Below are 17,283 nucleotides of genomic sequence, written 5' to 3'. Positions count from 1 at the left end.
TAGGCGACTCTTTCGCAGTTGGTTAAGGTTAGAGTTTGGAATCAGGGCTGGCGTTCTATCGCCCTGCTCCAAGACAAACTCTAAACCTTAACCAACTTCGAAAGAGTCGCCTACAAGCTTAACCGTCCAAAAACGTGCTGTCCCACGATTGGGCGTACATGTCACATGACCTGGCCAATCAAGAGACGCGGAAACACGAACTTTGTTGTGGAAAATATTCATGCATCCGGGACAATTCTCTACTTGCACAATCTGAATCTAGCCATTTCCGGCTGACTTCCGGTTGCCAATAGCACTTCCTGTCCCATCCAAATACATTGGTTTTAGCTACTTTTCTCCCCTTATTTAAACAACTTTGTCGTCACAGAGAGGCAATGAAACGTTTGTATTATTATAGTATAGAATGTATTTAATAAGCAAACGTTTGTCAGCAGGGTTTTTGGGCTGTATTTCATGTAAAAACTTTTACTGTTAGTTTCCTTGCTCAGCCAGCATTAGCTAACCGAAGCTAGTGGTTAAACAGGCCGGATTAGCTTTGAGCTAACTATCTTTCCCGACCCATGTATTCATTCCATTCTAAACATAACGTTAGTTTACAAAACATGACCCGTCTATATAACGTTGAGGAACAAATTATATAGACGGGTAATGTTTTGAACAACTAACGTTACGTTTAGAATGGAATGCATCGGCAAAGATCCGTTAGCTCAAAGCTATTCCGGCCAGTTTATCAACTTCCTGTCATTTAGAAATATGATTTTATAGTGAGATCATTACCAAAACGTCCGGAAAAACCTAACGGGAGCATTATAGACGGTCATACAAATGTACAAATGCTATAAGGTGGCAAGAAATGCACTATAAACAATACTTTATGCATCGGCAAAGATCCTTAGCTCAAAGCTATTAAGGCTAATGCTGGCTAACAAGAGGCTAGCGCAAGAAACGACGCCGCAAAGTATTGTTTATAGTGCATTTCTTGCCACCTTATAGCATTTGTACATTTGTATGACCGTCTATAATGCTCCCGTTAGGTTTTTCCGGACGTTTTGGTAATGATTTTCACTATAAAATCATATTTCTAAATGACAGGAAGTTGATAAACTGGCCGGAATAGCTTTGAGCTAACTATCTTTCCCGACCCATGTATTCATTCCATTCTAAACATAACGTTAGTTTACAAAACATGACCCGTCTATATAACGTTGAGGAACAAATTATATAGACGGGTAATGTTTTGAACAACTAACGTTACGTTTAGAATGGAATGAATACATGGGTCGGGAAAGATAGTTAGCTCAAAGCTAATCCGGCCTGTTTAACCACTAGCTTCGGTTAGCTAATGCTGGCTGAGCAAGGAAACTAACAGTAAACGTTTTTACATGAAATACAGCCCAAAAACCCTGCTGACAAACGTTTGCTTATTAAATACATTCTATACTATAATAATACAGACGTTTCATTGCCTCTCTGTGACGACAAAGTTGTTTAAATAAGGGGAGAAAAGTAGCTAAAACCAATGTATTTGGATGGGACAGGAAGTACCATTGGCAACCGGAAGTCAGCCGGAAGTGCCTACTTTCAGGTTGTGCAAGTGGAGAATACGACACCACATCACGGAGACGACGGCACGTCTACAGAGAGACACGGCGGTCTCCGCGTCGCGCCTCACGCTCACCTGGCCGGCGCTCCCTCCGTTCTCCACGCACACCAGGTCGTCCTCCTCCTCCTCCTCCTCCTCCTCCTCCATGTTGTAGTTCTCGTCGTCGCTCAGCTCGATGATCTCCCCGGCCAGCTGCCTCCACTGCTCCTCCTCCTCCGTCACCTCCATGATCCCTCCGTCGTCCCCCTGCAGGGCGAGGTCCCGCCGCTCCGTCTCCCCCCCCCCCACGTCCTCCTCCTCCCCCCCCCCGAACACCACCAGCCGGCCGCCGTCGTCGCCGGCGACCTCCACCAACACGCCGCCCTCCACCGCGCCCACCCGGAGGCTGCCCAGCGGGTCCCCGGGGGCCTCCTCGCCCCCCCCCTCGGGGAAGGAGGAGCAGGGGTCGGAGGAGGAGGGCGGAGGAGGGTCGCTCCCCGACGTGTCGTCCTCGCAGACCGCCGTCTGCCCGTCGTCTTCCCCGCAGCAGCTCCCCCCCCGGCCCCCCGCCCCCGCCTCCTTCTCCCCCTCCACCTCCTCCATCTTCAGCTGCAGCACGGGGGGGGGGGCCCGGGACCCTGCCGTCGGGCCCCTGATGACCCAGCTGCTCGTCCATCATCTGCCCGTAGCCCAGGTGAGACTGGACGTCCTCCGCCTTGAGCTCCAGGGAGGACAGGGCCAGCGGGACGGCGGCGTGGGCGTAGGCATGGGGGGCGTCGCGGTGGTGGTGCGGCCTGGGCGTCCGGGCCCGGAGGAGGGGCGAGGGCGCGGCGGCGGGGGTGGGCGTGGCCGAGGGCCCGGCGGAGGAGGACAGCGAGGAGCAGGAGGCGGCGGACGAGGAGCACACCGAGGGGGCCATCATGTCGGAGGAGGAGGGGTCCAGGCCCAGGTGGTCCCCCCCCCCCCCGGCGGGGCCGTTGGACGACTTGTTGTTGCAGTCCGTGGCCAGGGAGCCGCCCCCCCGCAGGTCGGGGAAGGTGGCGTGGCAGGCCCTCACCAGCTCGCCCACGCCCAGCCGGTCGGCCAGCTCGTACAGCACGCCCACGTCGATCAGGTCGATCAGGAGCTCGCCCGTGTAGATGAACGTCAGCACCCGCTCGAAGTTGGCCGGCGACACGAAGTCCAGGGAGTAGGTGGCGGTGGGCTGCGGCGGCGCCCCCCGGGCGAACAGCGTGCGGAAGTGTGAGCCGGCGCAGGCCAGCACGGCCCGGTGCGCCGTGAAGGAGCGTCCGCCCGCCTGCAGCAGCACGTCGCAGTAGAGGCGCGACAGCCGGCAGCGGTTGAGCTCGGACAGGAGGCCGGCGGCGTGGCCGGGGGCCTGGAGCCGGATCCTCATCTCTGCTGCAGCGCCTCCTGCTGGTCCACTGGGAGACGAGACGAGACACAACACTCTGGTGAACTCTGAACTCTGTTAGCCTTATTATTAGTGTTGTCAAAAATATCGAAAAATCGATACATATCGATTCTGAATATTTAAAACGGTTTCAATACTTCATTTCCCGAAATATCGATATTTATTACATGGCGTTTTTTCACATTCGCTGAAATGCTTGCTTGCGATTGGTCAATAGCGCTCGTCAGAGGTCCGATATTACTCGATAACGGACCTCTGCCGAACAATAATGACCGCTGTGCGCAGCTGTTCGCAATCAAGGCCACTGACATCAGTGCAGCCAATCAGACACACCTGCCGGCTGCACTGACAGCGGAGTGTGTGTGACGATGACAGCGGAGCCAGAACAGAACTGCGTCTGCATTTGATCTCGTCTTGTCGATGGTGTAAAATTAATTAGGTATATTGTTAGTAAGTTAGCCATGTAATAAGCGGGATAATGTATAGCTATACTCGGTCATTGTCGCAAAATAATTGACCTTCACTGACGTTTAAAACACCTCGGCGAGGCGCCTCGGTATTTTAAACTCCGTGTCGGTCAATTATTTTGCGACAATGACCTCGTAGCTATACATTATCCCTTACTTAACTATTCATAAACAATAAAAATATATATATATATTTTTTGGTATAAGGAAGTTGCATTGTTCATTTCAATACCTGTAATACTAGGTAATAGTACAGTAGTCCACACACATGTGCATTCAGTTAAGTTGGAATATGACTGTAATACAAACAGTTCAGTTTGTCAGGTACATGCAACACAGATTACAGTGTTTACATCCGTCTGCTTGAGAAAATACCATGTTCTGCAATAAAAATGATTGAAGTGAGATGAACAGTTATTTTTAAATGTGTGATCTAAAGATAAACAAGTTGGACACATGTTTCATCATTAAATGTCAGCAGATAATCAAAACTAGCTAGTATGATGATTGCTATAGCTTAAAAAAAACGGTATGCCCTGGTATGTATGTGACAAAATAAACCTTAGTAAGGCAAGTATCCCTTTACTTGAAGTGAACAAAGTGCTTCTCATGTACCGGTACTCATGTGTACAAGTTCATATTATGGTCTACAAATGGTAATGTTAGTATATTAGTATACTAGTATTTAATGATGAAACATGTGTCCAACTTCCTCCTCTAATGTACTTGTAATGTTAGTTGATACGGATGATGATAGTGCTGCATGATGTCAATAAGAATTCGCATACAGGAATTAAGGACCCCCAACATTATCGAAGACACTCTGACGTCACGATTTCTACGATCAAACGTATGCGTTGAGATAGATTGATTGAAAACAGATTGCAGAATGGGTACAGTACAGTACAGCTCAATACATACAATTGTTAAGGGGATGCAGACCAGAGAAAGACTTTCGTCTTGTTTACGTCCGGGTCCCCCATTTTCAATTCATCATAACATATATGACATGTAATACAGATACAGTCTGAGCTCCGTTTTTATTACATATTTTATAGGGATGTCCGATATTATCGGCCGACCGATATTATCGGCCGATATCGGCAGTAAAATGTGATATCGGAAAATATCGGTATCGGTTTAAAAACAAACAAAAAACAATAACAATATTTGTTATATATATATCCAGTGAAATGATTAGTTACCTGAAATTATTCAGTTTTTTGGACGGGGAAACCCTGCATATATCGGTATCGGTTGATATCGGTTGATATCGGTATCGGAAATTAAGAGTTGGACAATATCGGAATATCGGTATCGGTAAAAAAGCCAATATCGAGCATCCCTAATATTTTATCACATTCTTGTTTATGTTGTTCATTTCATAACCTTTTCATATAATTTGTTTTGAAAATATTGAGGCCAACATGGCATTTCGAAAGCCTTTCTGGTGATTGTAAGTGCATAAATTAAGGAGTACACCACTTTATTCTTTTAAGTGTTGGTCCGCGAGCGATACCCATCTGGGTGGCCCGCGGACCCATCTGGGCCTCTCTCGCCGGACATCTGGGCCTCTCTCGCCGGACATCTGGGCCTCTCTCGCGTACCAAAAGTTGGTCCGCGCGCGCGGATCAAAACATGTCAGCGCGCGCGGACCAACTGGACCTCGGTGTCTGTATTCGACAAAACATGTCGGCGCGCGCGGACCAACTGGACCTCGGTGTCTGTATTCGAAAAAACATGTCGGCGCGCGCAGACCAACTGGACCTCGGTGTCTGTATTCGAAAAAACATGTCGGCGCGCGCGGACCAACTGGACCTCGGTAGGGATGCCCCCCGGACCCCGGTTTTAAACGGGAACCGGTTCTATATTAGAAAATACCGGAGTATTTATAAGCTCTGACGTCCTCGGTACTGCTATCGATACTCTAGAGAAATTATTATTATTATTATTATTATTATTATTATTTAAAAGTTGCGAACGATCCTCTCTCTGTCTCTGCACGAGAAGCGAGCCGCAGCCAGCGAGTCTCCTCGCGAGTCGCTCGCTAGTGCTACACATAGACATACGGGTCCTACATACGGGTACTCCTTAATGAAAGTGTCCCCGACGCCCCGTGCTATAGCGCTCTGCACACAGACAGCAGCTCTGCATGCACTGAGTCGTGATCATGGCGGATAGAGCGAAGCGTTCTAAAGTATGGATATACTTTACAAGGGTCAATGCCGACAATGCACGTTGCCACAAGTGCAACAAAACATTTGCCAGTAAGGGTGGCAATACGAGCAAATCAATTTATCAAAACATCTGTTGGCAAAACATGATATTAGTGTGCAGAAATGCGCGTATTCGACTGCCTTGCGCGCAGTGTTCCATCTGCATCCACTGCAGCCGTAACCGTAAGCCAAGATACGGAGTTGCCTAGGCTAATAACGAATTATTACAAATAGGCTAATAAACAAAACAATTGTTTAGCTACAAATACTACAATCTAAACTTTTTATAGATCGTCAAGCTGAGGCGTCAGCCACTATGTCCCAGGCCAGTGAGGCCACCACACATCCTTCCCTCTACCTACCTCCACCACCCAAAGTCCTTTCTCCCTAGCAGCTAGAGGAAGGATGACAGAGGATAGGGTGAACGAGTGTCACAGTTCTGTTAGCCTTTTGCATTTGTTGTTTATTATAAAAAGTCTATAATTCAGAGTCAGACACATTTAAAACATTGTTGCTGCTGTTGCTGAAGAAATTATATTAATTTATTATATTTATTTATAAAGTTATATAAAAGAACATTGCTGTTGCTGAAGAAATTATATTTATTTATAATACTTATTTATAAAGTTGTATTTATAAATAATAAAGCAATGTTGATTCTGTTCTTAATTAATTGTCTTTTTTTCTTGCAAAAAAAGAACCAAAAAGAACCGATAAGAGTATCGATAAAGTACCGAACCGTTAAGCAGTATCGATAAGAGTAGTAGTATCGATAAAATCCTAACGATACCCATCCCTAGACCTCGGTGTCTCGTATTCGACAGGCTTTTGTCCCAATCGGCGCACCAACTGGCCCTCTCTCGCGGACCAACTGGGTCGCGCAGGATAACTGGATAGGCGGTGTCCTGTATAAGTCAGGCTTTGGATAGGCGGTGTCTTGTATTAGTCAGGCTTTTGTCCCAAACGGCGCCTACAGACTCCCCTACACTCTCCACCTTCAAAGCTCGCCTCAAAACCCACCTGTTCTCCCTTGCCTTCAACCCCCCCCCACCCTTAAACCCCCCCTCCCCTCCAACCTGATTGATGTCTGTCTCCAGTCTTTTTTGTGCTTTCATGCTGTCTCCCCTGTTCCCCCCATGGTCTCATGTTCCTTTTGTTTTTGTTTCTTTGTTGTTTCTTTGTTTTTGTTTCTTTGCTTTCGTTTCTTTGTTTGTACTCTTGCTCCCGACTACTGTCAGCGACTTCGGGTTACTGAGAAGCGCTATATAAATTAAATGAATTATTATTATTATAATTGGCAGTGTTAGGGGGTGGGAAGCTGATGGGTGGGGATCGGACGTTGTGGACAGCGACTCCTACAGGTCGGTTGGTGCCAGGCCTGTACACTGCGATGATATGATCGCGAATTGCCCCTTTAATTGGCCGTTGCGATTGGTAAATATTATCTGGGGGCGGGCTTGCGAGTAGTGCTTTCAAGCCTTGCATTCGCATTTCACTCCTAAATTATCCAAGGCGTGTGATGACGCCACTCACGCGAGCTGTCAGTGCGACACAATGTCGTGGTGCTATGAAAGAATCTGTCGGCAATGAATGAACTTACTGCGATCACCGATAGCCTGAGTGAAAAAAAAGATTTGCGCGGAGTGAATCTGGGTCACGCTTAGGGATGCCCCCCGGACCCCGGTTTTAAACGGGAACCGGTACTATATTAGAAAATACCGGAGTATTTATAAGCTCCGACGTCCTCGGTACTGCTATCGATACTCTAGAGAAATTATTATTATTATTATTATTATTTAAAAGTTGCGAACGATCTCTCCTCTCTCTGTCTCTGCACGAGAAGCAGCGAGTCATTATTACACACACTCCTCGCGAGTCGCGCTACACATACATACGGGTACTCCTTAATGAAAGCGCTGTCAATAGTATGCAGCTGCAGCACGTCAGACAGCAGCGCTTACAAGCCCCGCACATACAAGCCCTGCACACCTGATGTGCTGCAGCTGGAAGCATCTCAGCGCTGTCTCCGTGCCGACGCGCGCTGCACACAGACACAGACAGCTCTGCATGGACTGAGTCGTGATGGCGGATAGAGCGAAGCGTTCACAAGTGAAACAAAACATTTGCCAGTAAGGGTGGCAATACGAGCAATCTATCAAAACATTTGTTTGCAAAACACTATATTAGTGTGCAGAAATGCGCCGTATTCGACTGCCTTGCGCGCAGTGGTCCATCTGCATCCACGTCCACTGCAGCCGATAAGCCAAGATACGGAGTTTCCTAGGCTAATAACGAATTATTACAAATAGGCTAATAAACAAAATAATTGTTTAGCTACAAATACTACAATCTAAAAACTTTTTATAGATCGTCAAGCTGAGGTCAGCCACCAATGTGTCCCAGGCCAGTGAGCCCACCACACATCCTCCCTCTACCTCCACCACCCAAAGTCCTTTCTCCCTAGCAGCTAGAGGAAAGATGACAGAGGATAGGGTGAACGAGTGTCACAGGGCTGTGACAAAGTTTGTTGTCAAAGGCCTGCACCCGTTCTCTACAGTGGAGTCCAAGGACTTTAGGTAACAACTAATCATTCAGTGTATATCGTTTTTTTTGTATACATAGTTGTCTAACTTGTCTGTTGTTGTTATAAGTTATTATTGAAGCAGCTATTCCCACCACTCCACACACATTTACAATAATTCAATCATTTCTAATCTTTACTGTAGGGAGATGACCAATGCTCTCAACTGCAAATATAAAAATCATAAAAAGATTATCAAAAAGAACCGATAAGAGTATCGATAAAGTACCGAACCGTTAAGCAGTATCGATAGGAGTAGTAGTATCGATAAAATCCTAACGATACCCATCCCTAGTCACGCTATATACTTGGAACTTGTAGTCTATCGTGCGATTAAAGACCATGTCCCTATCTGCGTAGTCTATACATCCAACACCAAATCCCATAATTCCTAGCGAAACGAAACTGAATGTGGCTGCTTCCTTTAAATAATAATATGGCTCTTGCTCCGCAAGAACAACGGAGTGGATAATGGATATCAGTCAATTTTATGACAACCACGTCCGATGTGGAGAGATGATAAGATGATGATGATTGACGTGATCATGTGATGATTGATTGACGGGGACACGGAAACTTCTAACGTTCAGGATCAGCCATGCATTACGTGAGTACCCCACTATTAGGACGTGAAATACTGTCTACTTAAATTGACACCGCGGATCAATAAGTTCAAGTTTCAAGTTTCAAGTTTCTTTAATAGTTGTCATACAGAAGTACAGAATACTTTTGTACAAAATGCTTCTTACTGTTGCGCTCCAGAGACTGTGCATGACAAGATAAGTATGAAATAAAAACATAGTAAAAATTAGAAGAAAAAAAAAAGAGGTCACAGTGTTCAGTTTAGACATATGTACAATGTTCGTAGACGTAGTTACCATACAATATACAATACTGTGCAGTGTACTAATATACAATACTATACAATACTATATAGTGCAAGGCATAAATGGACAAGGTGCAGTTTAGGTACAATTCACAGTAGGTGTACGAGTTGTAGTGCAAATCCTTTATCAATAAATATAAAGTGTAGGTGTGTTTGTGTGATCTAAAGTGTGGAGAGTGGGTGCTGCAGTGTGTTGTTTGTTTGAGTGAGTGTGTGTGTGCGTGTGGGTGTGTGTGCTGTGTGCATTTGATGGTTGTTGCATAGTGATTATTGTTCGTTTAGCGATTATTGTTCGTTTAGCAGCCTGATGGCCTGGGGATAGAAGCTCCTTCTGAGTCTTTCTGTGCTCGCCATAAGACTCCGGTATCGCTTGCCTGACGGCAGCAGTTCAAAGAGGCAGTTGTTCGGGTGGCTCGAGTCCTTAATAATTCTCTTAGCCTTCCCCTTGCACCGCTTGTTGTAAATGTTCTGGAGGGTGGGAAGCCCCCCTCTAATTGTGCGTTCGGCTGAACGTGTCACTCTTTGTAGTCTGCTACGGTCTTGTGCAGTGCTATTCCCAAACCAGGAGGTGATGTTGCCGGTCAGGATGCTCTCTATTGTACATGAGTAGAAGTTCCTAAGGATCTTCTGACTGACTTGGAACTTCCTTAGGCGCCTGAGGAAGTAGAGGCGTTGTCGTGCCTTCTTCACAACACTGTCAATGTGTGTGGTCCATGTCAAGTCCTCGGATATGTGGGCTCCGAGGTACTTGAAACTGTTCACTCTCTCAACTGGTGCCCCGTCGATGCTGAGGGGGCTGTAGTCCTTGACCCCCGACCTCCTGAAGTCCACAATCATCTCTTTTGTTTTGCTGACGTTCAGGGAGAGGCAGTTCTCCTGACACCACTGTGACAGGTTCTCTACCTCTTCCAGGTAGGCCCTTTCGTCGTTGGCAGAGATCAGGCCCACCACTACTGTGTCATCAGCAAATTTGATGATGGTGTTGTTGTTCCGCTGTGCTACGCAGTCATGTGTGTACAGGGAGTAGAGGAGGGGGCTCAGAACACAGCCCTGGGGGGCCCCTATGTTGAGCGTGATGGATGAGGAGGTGCAGTTGCCGGCTCTTACCACCTGGGGTCTGCCCGTCAGGAAGTCCAGGACCCACTGGCACAGGTCATAGTTCAAGCCCAGGTCCCTGAGCTTGGCTATGAGTTTGGAGGGGACTATGGTATTGAATGCTGAGCTGTAGTCGATGAACAGCATTCTCACATAGTTCCCCTTCCTCTTGTCCAGATGTGATGCTGCTGTGTGCAGCACATGGGCTATGGCGTCCTCCGTGGACCTGTTGGGGCGATATGCAAATTGCAGAGGGTCCAGGTTGATGGGGAGGGAGGAACAGATGTAGCCCTTCACTAGCTTCTCAAAGCACTTCATGGCTATGGAGGTGAGGGCTACAGGGCGGTAGTCGTTGAGGCAAGCGGGCGTAGATTTTTTGGGTACAGGGATGATGGTGGACTTCTTCAGACAGGTGGGGATGACGGCCTGTTCCAAGGACAGGTTGAAGATGTCAGTGAATACCGGGGCCAGTTGGTCGGCACAGACTTTTAGGACGCGGCCGGGGATGCCGTCCGGTCCTGCTGCCTTCCTGATATCCACTTTTTTAAAGATCCGTCTCACCTCATGCTCTGTTACCCTGAACACTGAGTCTCCATCAGCAGACCCCCCCCCCCCCATTGCCGTGGTTTGTAGGCTGGTGTTGTTATTCACAGCCTCAAACCTCGCATAGAAGGAGTTGAGATCATTTGCTAAGGAGATGTCACTGTTCAGTTTGAGGGGGGTTCCTTTGTAGTCTGTCATTGTTCTGAGGCCCTGCCACATGCCTCTAGAGTCAGCCTGTTCAAACTGAAGTTCAACTTTATCCCTGTAACGCCGTTTTGCCTCTATTACTGCTCTCCTGACGTTGTATCTTGCCATCTTGTGTTCTTCCATGTTGCCTGTCACCAGCCCGGTGTTGTATGCTGATGTGCGCACTTTCAGAGCCTCACGGACGGATTTGTCTACCCAGGGCTTTTGGTTTGGGTAGATATTAATTTTGGTGGTGGGGATTATTACTTCTACCTGAGTACAGACATAGTCAATCACCGTTTCGGTGTATTCGTTAATATTGGCTGTGTTATCACGGAGTACACTCCATTCTGTGCTTCCCAGCACTGCTTGGAGTGACTCTACTGACGTCACGGTCCAACGTTTAACCTCTCGCGAGACCACCGGCGTTCGCTTGAGACACTGTTTGTACTTAGGCAAAAGAAAAATTGCAGCGTGATCGCTTTTACCGAATGGACTAAGAGCCTGTGACTTGTACCCATTCTTAAATTGCGAGTATACATGGTCTAATATGTTCTCGCCTCTGGTGGGACAGGTCACATGCTGATAGAAATTCGGCAGCACCTTTTTAAGACGCGCGCTGTTGAAATCCCCCAAGACCAAAATGGCCGCGTCAACGTTAGCTGCCTGGAGTTTGTTTACCTCGTCGTGAAGTTTTGAAAGTGCGACCTCAGTGTTCGCGTGTGGTGGAATGTACACTCCGATGAGGATGATGGACGTTAACTCTCTTGGGAGGAAGAAGGGTCGACATTTTATCGTGATAAACTCCAGGTCTGGGGAACAGTGGTTAGACATTTCCTTTGTGTTGCCTAAATCGCACCACTCCTTGTTTATCATGAAGGCGATGCCGCCTCCTTTCTTCTTTAGTGACTCTAATGCCGTCCGGTCTTTTCGTAGAACGAAGAAATGGTCTGCCGGTTCTATTGCATGATTCGGGACATCTGGACTCAGCCAAGTTTCTGTGAAACAGAGGACGTTACAATCCCGAATGTCCCTCTGGAATTGGATCCTTGCTCTGATGTCGTCCAATTTGTTTCCTATCGATTGCACATTGGCCAACAATATGCTGGGCAATGTGGTTCTGTGTCGTTTGGACCTCAGTCTGTTCCGGACCCCGGCTCTCTTTCCTCGTCTTCGCGGCAGCTTTTTTTCTTGTCCGTGGCCGGCATAACAAAGGATCTCGGTGGGCCATTTCTGCTGTTCAGCGATCCGATCCAGAGAGCAATCCAAACGGTAAGTTTTTCTTAATCCAATGTCAATGATTGACTGACGGTCATACACATATAATGCACCAACAGTTGGTGCAAATAAAACTCCTAATACTATAAAAATTAACAAAATAAAGCACAGTCTCGTCGGAGCGATCAGAAAGGCAGCCATCACAGCAGCGCCAGTTAATCCCACTGATATTGATAAAGTATCAATATCAACCTATCTATCTAATAATGAGACGATATGCAAATAATATAATACTAATAATTGTCGGTTCCCCGTATATGAAATGAAATGACTGCTGGTAAAATCACTGTTTATTTCTCGTTTTGCATAGTATTACATTCCACTTCTATAAACAATCAAAGTCCTACCGTAAGAGCCTCATACGGGTCAATTAAAACTTTTTTATTAATATTAGTCTTTCCTTCGAGCTAAGTTGGACTGAACATTTCACTGTCAAAAGCGCAAATGTAAATAAGGTTGCGTTGCAACAGTTTTCAAAATAGAGGTCATATATACAAATACCTCTCAATTCTTATAAAAAAAAAGTCCTGGATATACATAAACATTAATTGGCATAGATCTCTATAAACGGCCCAACACATTGATCACTTTAGGCACACACTGAAACCAGTAACATCACAAATATGAAGCAGGTAATTACCCATACAAATAATAAACCTTTCATGAGGTTATTTACAATAATAATAATTCATTTGATTTCTAAAGCACTTTTCATTGTGAAACAAATGTATGCAGAGTTTCTTCTCCTCCTGATTAATGGTGTGTGTGTGTTGTGATGATCTCATTCAAGGAGCACTACACAAGCGCGCGCACACACACACACACACAGTTTGTTGTTTTTGTTCTATTAGTGATTTACACACTCTCAGTTGGTTCATTATAAAAGATACAAACCTGAAAACAAACGCACTTAAATGTTAAATAAAAGGACCACAGTAATGAGGCAGGAGGAACATATTTTTTTTAATAATGGTAAAATTGTTATTAAAAAATTTGACCCTAAAAAATATTTTTTGCCCCTAAATTTCTCATTTAGGGGCAAGTGTGCCCCTAGTGAAAAAGCTTAGCGTACAGCCCTGGGTGCGCCTGCGCAAGTTGCCTCTACGGGCTTCACAGATCAACAAGTATCACACAATAGATCCACAATACAAAATAAAATAAAACACCATAATAGCCACAATTTTACTACACCAAAAATAAAATAAAACACCATAATAGCCACAATTTTACTACACCAACAGACTTTCCCCAATGAAGATAAGGAACGACTCCCTGTAAGCTGTAAGAAAAAAAAACTCAGATGGGCAATTCAAAGGACCACTGTATATAATAATACTGCACACCCTGTAACTCTGTCATATATACTCCACACATATTCACATGTTATACTGTATACTACTACAATGCACTTTACTGCTCACCACTCTAGTCAGATGCCAACTTAATTGCGTTGTACTCTGTATACTTGTGCAATGACAATCAAATTACTCTTAATAATTGAATCCAATAGAACATAAATAACAGAATGAAATAGAACAGGACGGGATATAATAACCACCTGTGGCGCGCAACTGTGAATAGTGAACATTTCACACCACATGACGTGAATAGACCGAAACAAAACAGCGGAAGACTGTCCTACTGGAGAAAGATGCATGGAGGAGGAGAAAGATGGAGGAGGAGGAGAAAGATGGAGGAGGAGAAAGATGGATGGAGGAGGAGAAAGATGGAGGAGGAGGAGAAAGATGGAGGAGGAGAAAGATGGAGGAGAAAGATGGATGGAGGAGGAGAAAGATGAATGGAGGAGGAGAAAGATGAATGGAGGAGGAGAAAGATGGAGGAGGAGAAAGATGGATGGAGGAGAAAGATGGATGGAGGAGGAGAAAGATGGAGGAGGAGAAAGATGAATGGAGGAGGAGAAAGATGAATGGAGGAGAAAGATGGATGGAGGAGAAAGATGGATGGAGGAGAAAGATGAATGGAGGAGAAAGATGAATGGAGGAGGAGAAAGATGGATGGAGGAGAAAGATGGAGGAGAAAGATGGATGGAGGAGAAAGATGGAGGAGGAGAAAGATGGAGGAGGAGAAAGATGGAGGAGAAAGATGGATGGAGGAGGAGAAAGATGGATGGAGGAGAAAGGAGGAGGAGAAAGATGGATGGAGGAGAAAGATGGAGGAGGAGAAAGATGGATGGAGGAGAAAGATGGATGGAGGGAGGAGAAAGATGGATGGAGGAGAAGAAAGATGGATGGAGGAGGAGAAAGATGGGAGGAGAAAGATGGATGGAGGAGAAGAAAGATGCATGGAGGAGGAGAAAGATGGATGGAGGAGGAGAAAGATGCATGGAGGAGGAGAAAGATGAACGGAGGAGAAAGATGAATGGAGGAGGAGAAAGATGGAGGAGGAGAAAGATGGACGGAGGAGGAGAAAGATGGATGGAGGAGGAGAAAGATGGAGGGAGGAGAAAGATGAATGGAGGAGCAGAAAGATGCATGGAGGAGAAAGATGGGAGGAGAAAGATGAATGGAGGAGAAAGATGCATGGAGGAGGAGAAAGATGAACGGAGGAGAAAGATGAATGGAGGAGGAGAAAGATGGAGGAGGAGAAAGATGGATGGAGAAGGAGAAAGATGGAGGAGGAGAAAGATGGAGGAGGAGGAGAAAGATGGATGGAGGAGGAGAAAGATGGAGGAGAAATATGAATGGAGGAGGAGAAAGATGGAGGAGGAGAAAGTTGAATGGAGGAGAAAGATGCATGGGGTTGGAGAAAGATGCATGGAGGAGAAAGAAGATGAATGGAGGAGGAGAAAGATGAATGGAGGAGAAAGATGCATGGAGGAGGAGAAAGATGGAGGAGAAAGATGCATGGAGGAGAAAGATGGATGGAGGAGAAAGAGGATGGAGGAGGAGAAAGATGAACGGAGGAGGAGAAAGAGGATGGAGGAGGAGAAAGATGAACGGAGGAGAAAGATGCATGGAGGAGAAAGATGAATGGAGGAGGAGAAAGATGAATGGAGGAGGAGAAAGATGGATGGAGGAGGAGAAAGATGCATGGAGGAGGAGAAAGATGCATGGAGGAGGAGAAAGATGGATGGAGGAGGAGAAAGATGGAGGAGGAGAAAGATGAATGGAGGAGAAAGATGGATGGAGGAGAAAGATGGAGGAGGAGAAAGATGGAGGAGAAAGATGAATGGAGGAGAAAGATGGAGGAGGAGAAATATGAATGGAGGAGAAAGATGGAGGAGAAAGATGGATGGAGGAGAAGATGGATGGAGGAGGAGAAAGATGGAGGGAGGAGAAAGATGGAGGAGAAGAAAGATGAATGGAGGAGGAGAAAGATGAATGGAGGAGGAGAAAGATGGAGGGAGGAGGAGAAAGATGGAGGGAGGAGGAGAAGGATGGAGGGAGGAGGAGAAAGATGGAGGAGAAAGATGGATGAAGGAGGAAAAAGATGGATGGAGGAGGAGAAAGGAGGAGGAGAAAGATGGATGGAGGAGAAAGATGGAGGAGGAGAAAGATGGAGGAGGAGAAGAAAGATGGAGGGAGGAGAAAGATGGATGGAGGAGAAGAAAGATGGATGGAGGAGAAAGATGGAGGGAGGAGAAAGATGGAGGAGGAGAAAGATGGATGGAGGAGAAGAAAGATGCATGGAGGAGGAGAAAGATGGATGGAGGAGGAGAAAGATGGATGGAGGAGGAGACAGATGGATGGAGGAGGAGACAGATGGATGGAGGAGAAAGATGAATGGAGGAGAAAGTCGCATGGAGGAGGAGAAAGATGGAGGAGAAAGATGGAGGAGGAGAAAGATGGAGGAGAAAGATGGATGGAGAGGAGGAGGAGAAAGATGGAGGAGAAAGATGCATGGAGGAGAAAGATGGAGGAGGAGAAAGATGGAGGAGAAAGATGGATGGAGGAGAAAGATGGAGGAGAAAGATGCATGGAGGAGAAAGATGGAGGAGGAGAAAGATGGAGGAGGAGAAAGATGCATGGAGGAGGAGAAAGATGCACAGAGGAGAAAGATGCATGGAGGAGGAGAAAGATGTGAGGAGGAGAAGAAAGATGCTGGCTGGTCTGCAGCATCGATGCTCGTGGAACTTTCCTACCATCGCGTATAATTTAAAGACAGTTAGTTGTCTGGAGGAGTGGCAAGAAGAAACAAGACCGAATGTGTTGAACAGTGTCACGTCAGATGTATTTCTTGTATAGCCCAAAAAAAATCACAACAAGTTGCCTCTACGGGCTTCACACAGATCAACAAGTATCACACAATAGATCCACAATAAAAAATTTAATAAAACACCATAATAGCCACAATTTTTACTACACCAACAACAGACTTTCCACAATGAAGATATTAAGGAACGACTCCCTGTAAGATGGAAGAAAAAAAACTCAGATGGGCAATTCAAAGGGGGTCCCCGATCAAGGTGTCGGTGATGGGGGACCCTGATGTAAACAAGACCAAAGTCTTTCTCTGGTCTGCACCCCATTAACAATTGTGTGTATTGAGCTGTACTGTATTGTACCCATTCTGCAATCTGTTAATAAAGTTTTCAATCAATCAATCAATCATCCCCCATCAAGGTGTTGCTATGGATGATAGGAGGATCGATAAATAGAACAAGCAAAGAATTGGTTCTATGTATAATGTGTCTTAAATACTCATGTGTTTATAAGACTGATTTAAAGTACAAAATAAAAAATAAAAGCAATCAAGCTCTTAGTGTTAAACCTGAAACCACCAACAGTGTGTTGTTGAGATTCTCTGCACGACTAGTTCCATGTTGAACACGGAGGAGCTGAACCATAACACCGTTAGCTTAGCAGGCTAGTAAAAGACACGTTAACGCTATGGGAACATAACGGTGGGTTTATTTATCCGTCCCTTTTCGACACCAAAGAACCCGTCTTCGCCGAGCCGTCGTGTTGATAATGTATGTTCTATTGTTGCTTACCCATAGAAGACTTTTTTTTTGGCAAGCACTTCTCTTTTTTCCTTTTTTTTTCTTTTCTTGTGAGCTTCACACACTGCTCGT

General features: G+C 45.9%; 1 protein-coding gene across 1 annotated transcript in view; it reads right to left on the bottom strand.

The window, feature by feature from the left end:
• LOC311243457 (uncharacterized protein) overlaps positions 1-17,283 on the bottom strand; it is a gene marked incomplete at its 3' end in the record, with an annotated part of 20,045 nt that extends 2,762 nt beyond the window's left edge. Inside the window, exons 1-3 of the mRNA XM_084332690.1 lie at positions 17,203-17,283; positions 2,289-3,006; positions 1,679-2,191 (exon numbers count right to left, since the gene is read on the bottom strand). Coding sequence (XP_084188816.1) covers positions 1,679-2,191; positions 2,289-2,978 — 1,203 coding nt within the window. The 5' untranslated portion in view covers positions 2,979-3,006; positions 17,203-17,283. The remainder of the gene's footprint in view (positions 1-1,678; positions 2,192-2,288; positions 3,007-17,202) is intronic.

The sequence above is a fragment of the Notolepis coatsorum genome (genome assembly GCF_963971535.1).
Source record: "Notolepis coatsorum genome assembly, chromosome: 17".
In the NCBI taxonomy this organism is placed as follows: Eukaryota; Metazoa; Chordata; class Actinopteri; order Aulopiformes; family Paralepididae; genus Notolepis; species Notolepis coatsorum.
This window is presented reverse-complemented; position numbering and strand designations above follow the sequence as displayed.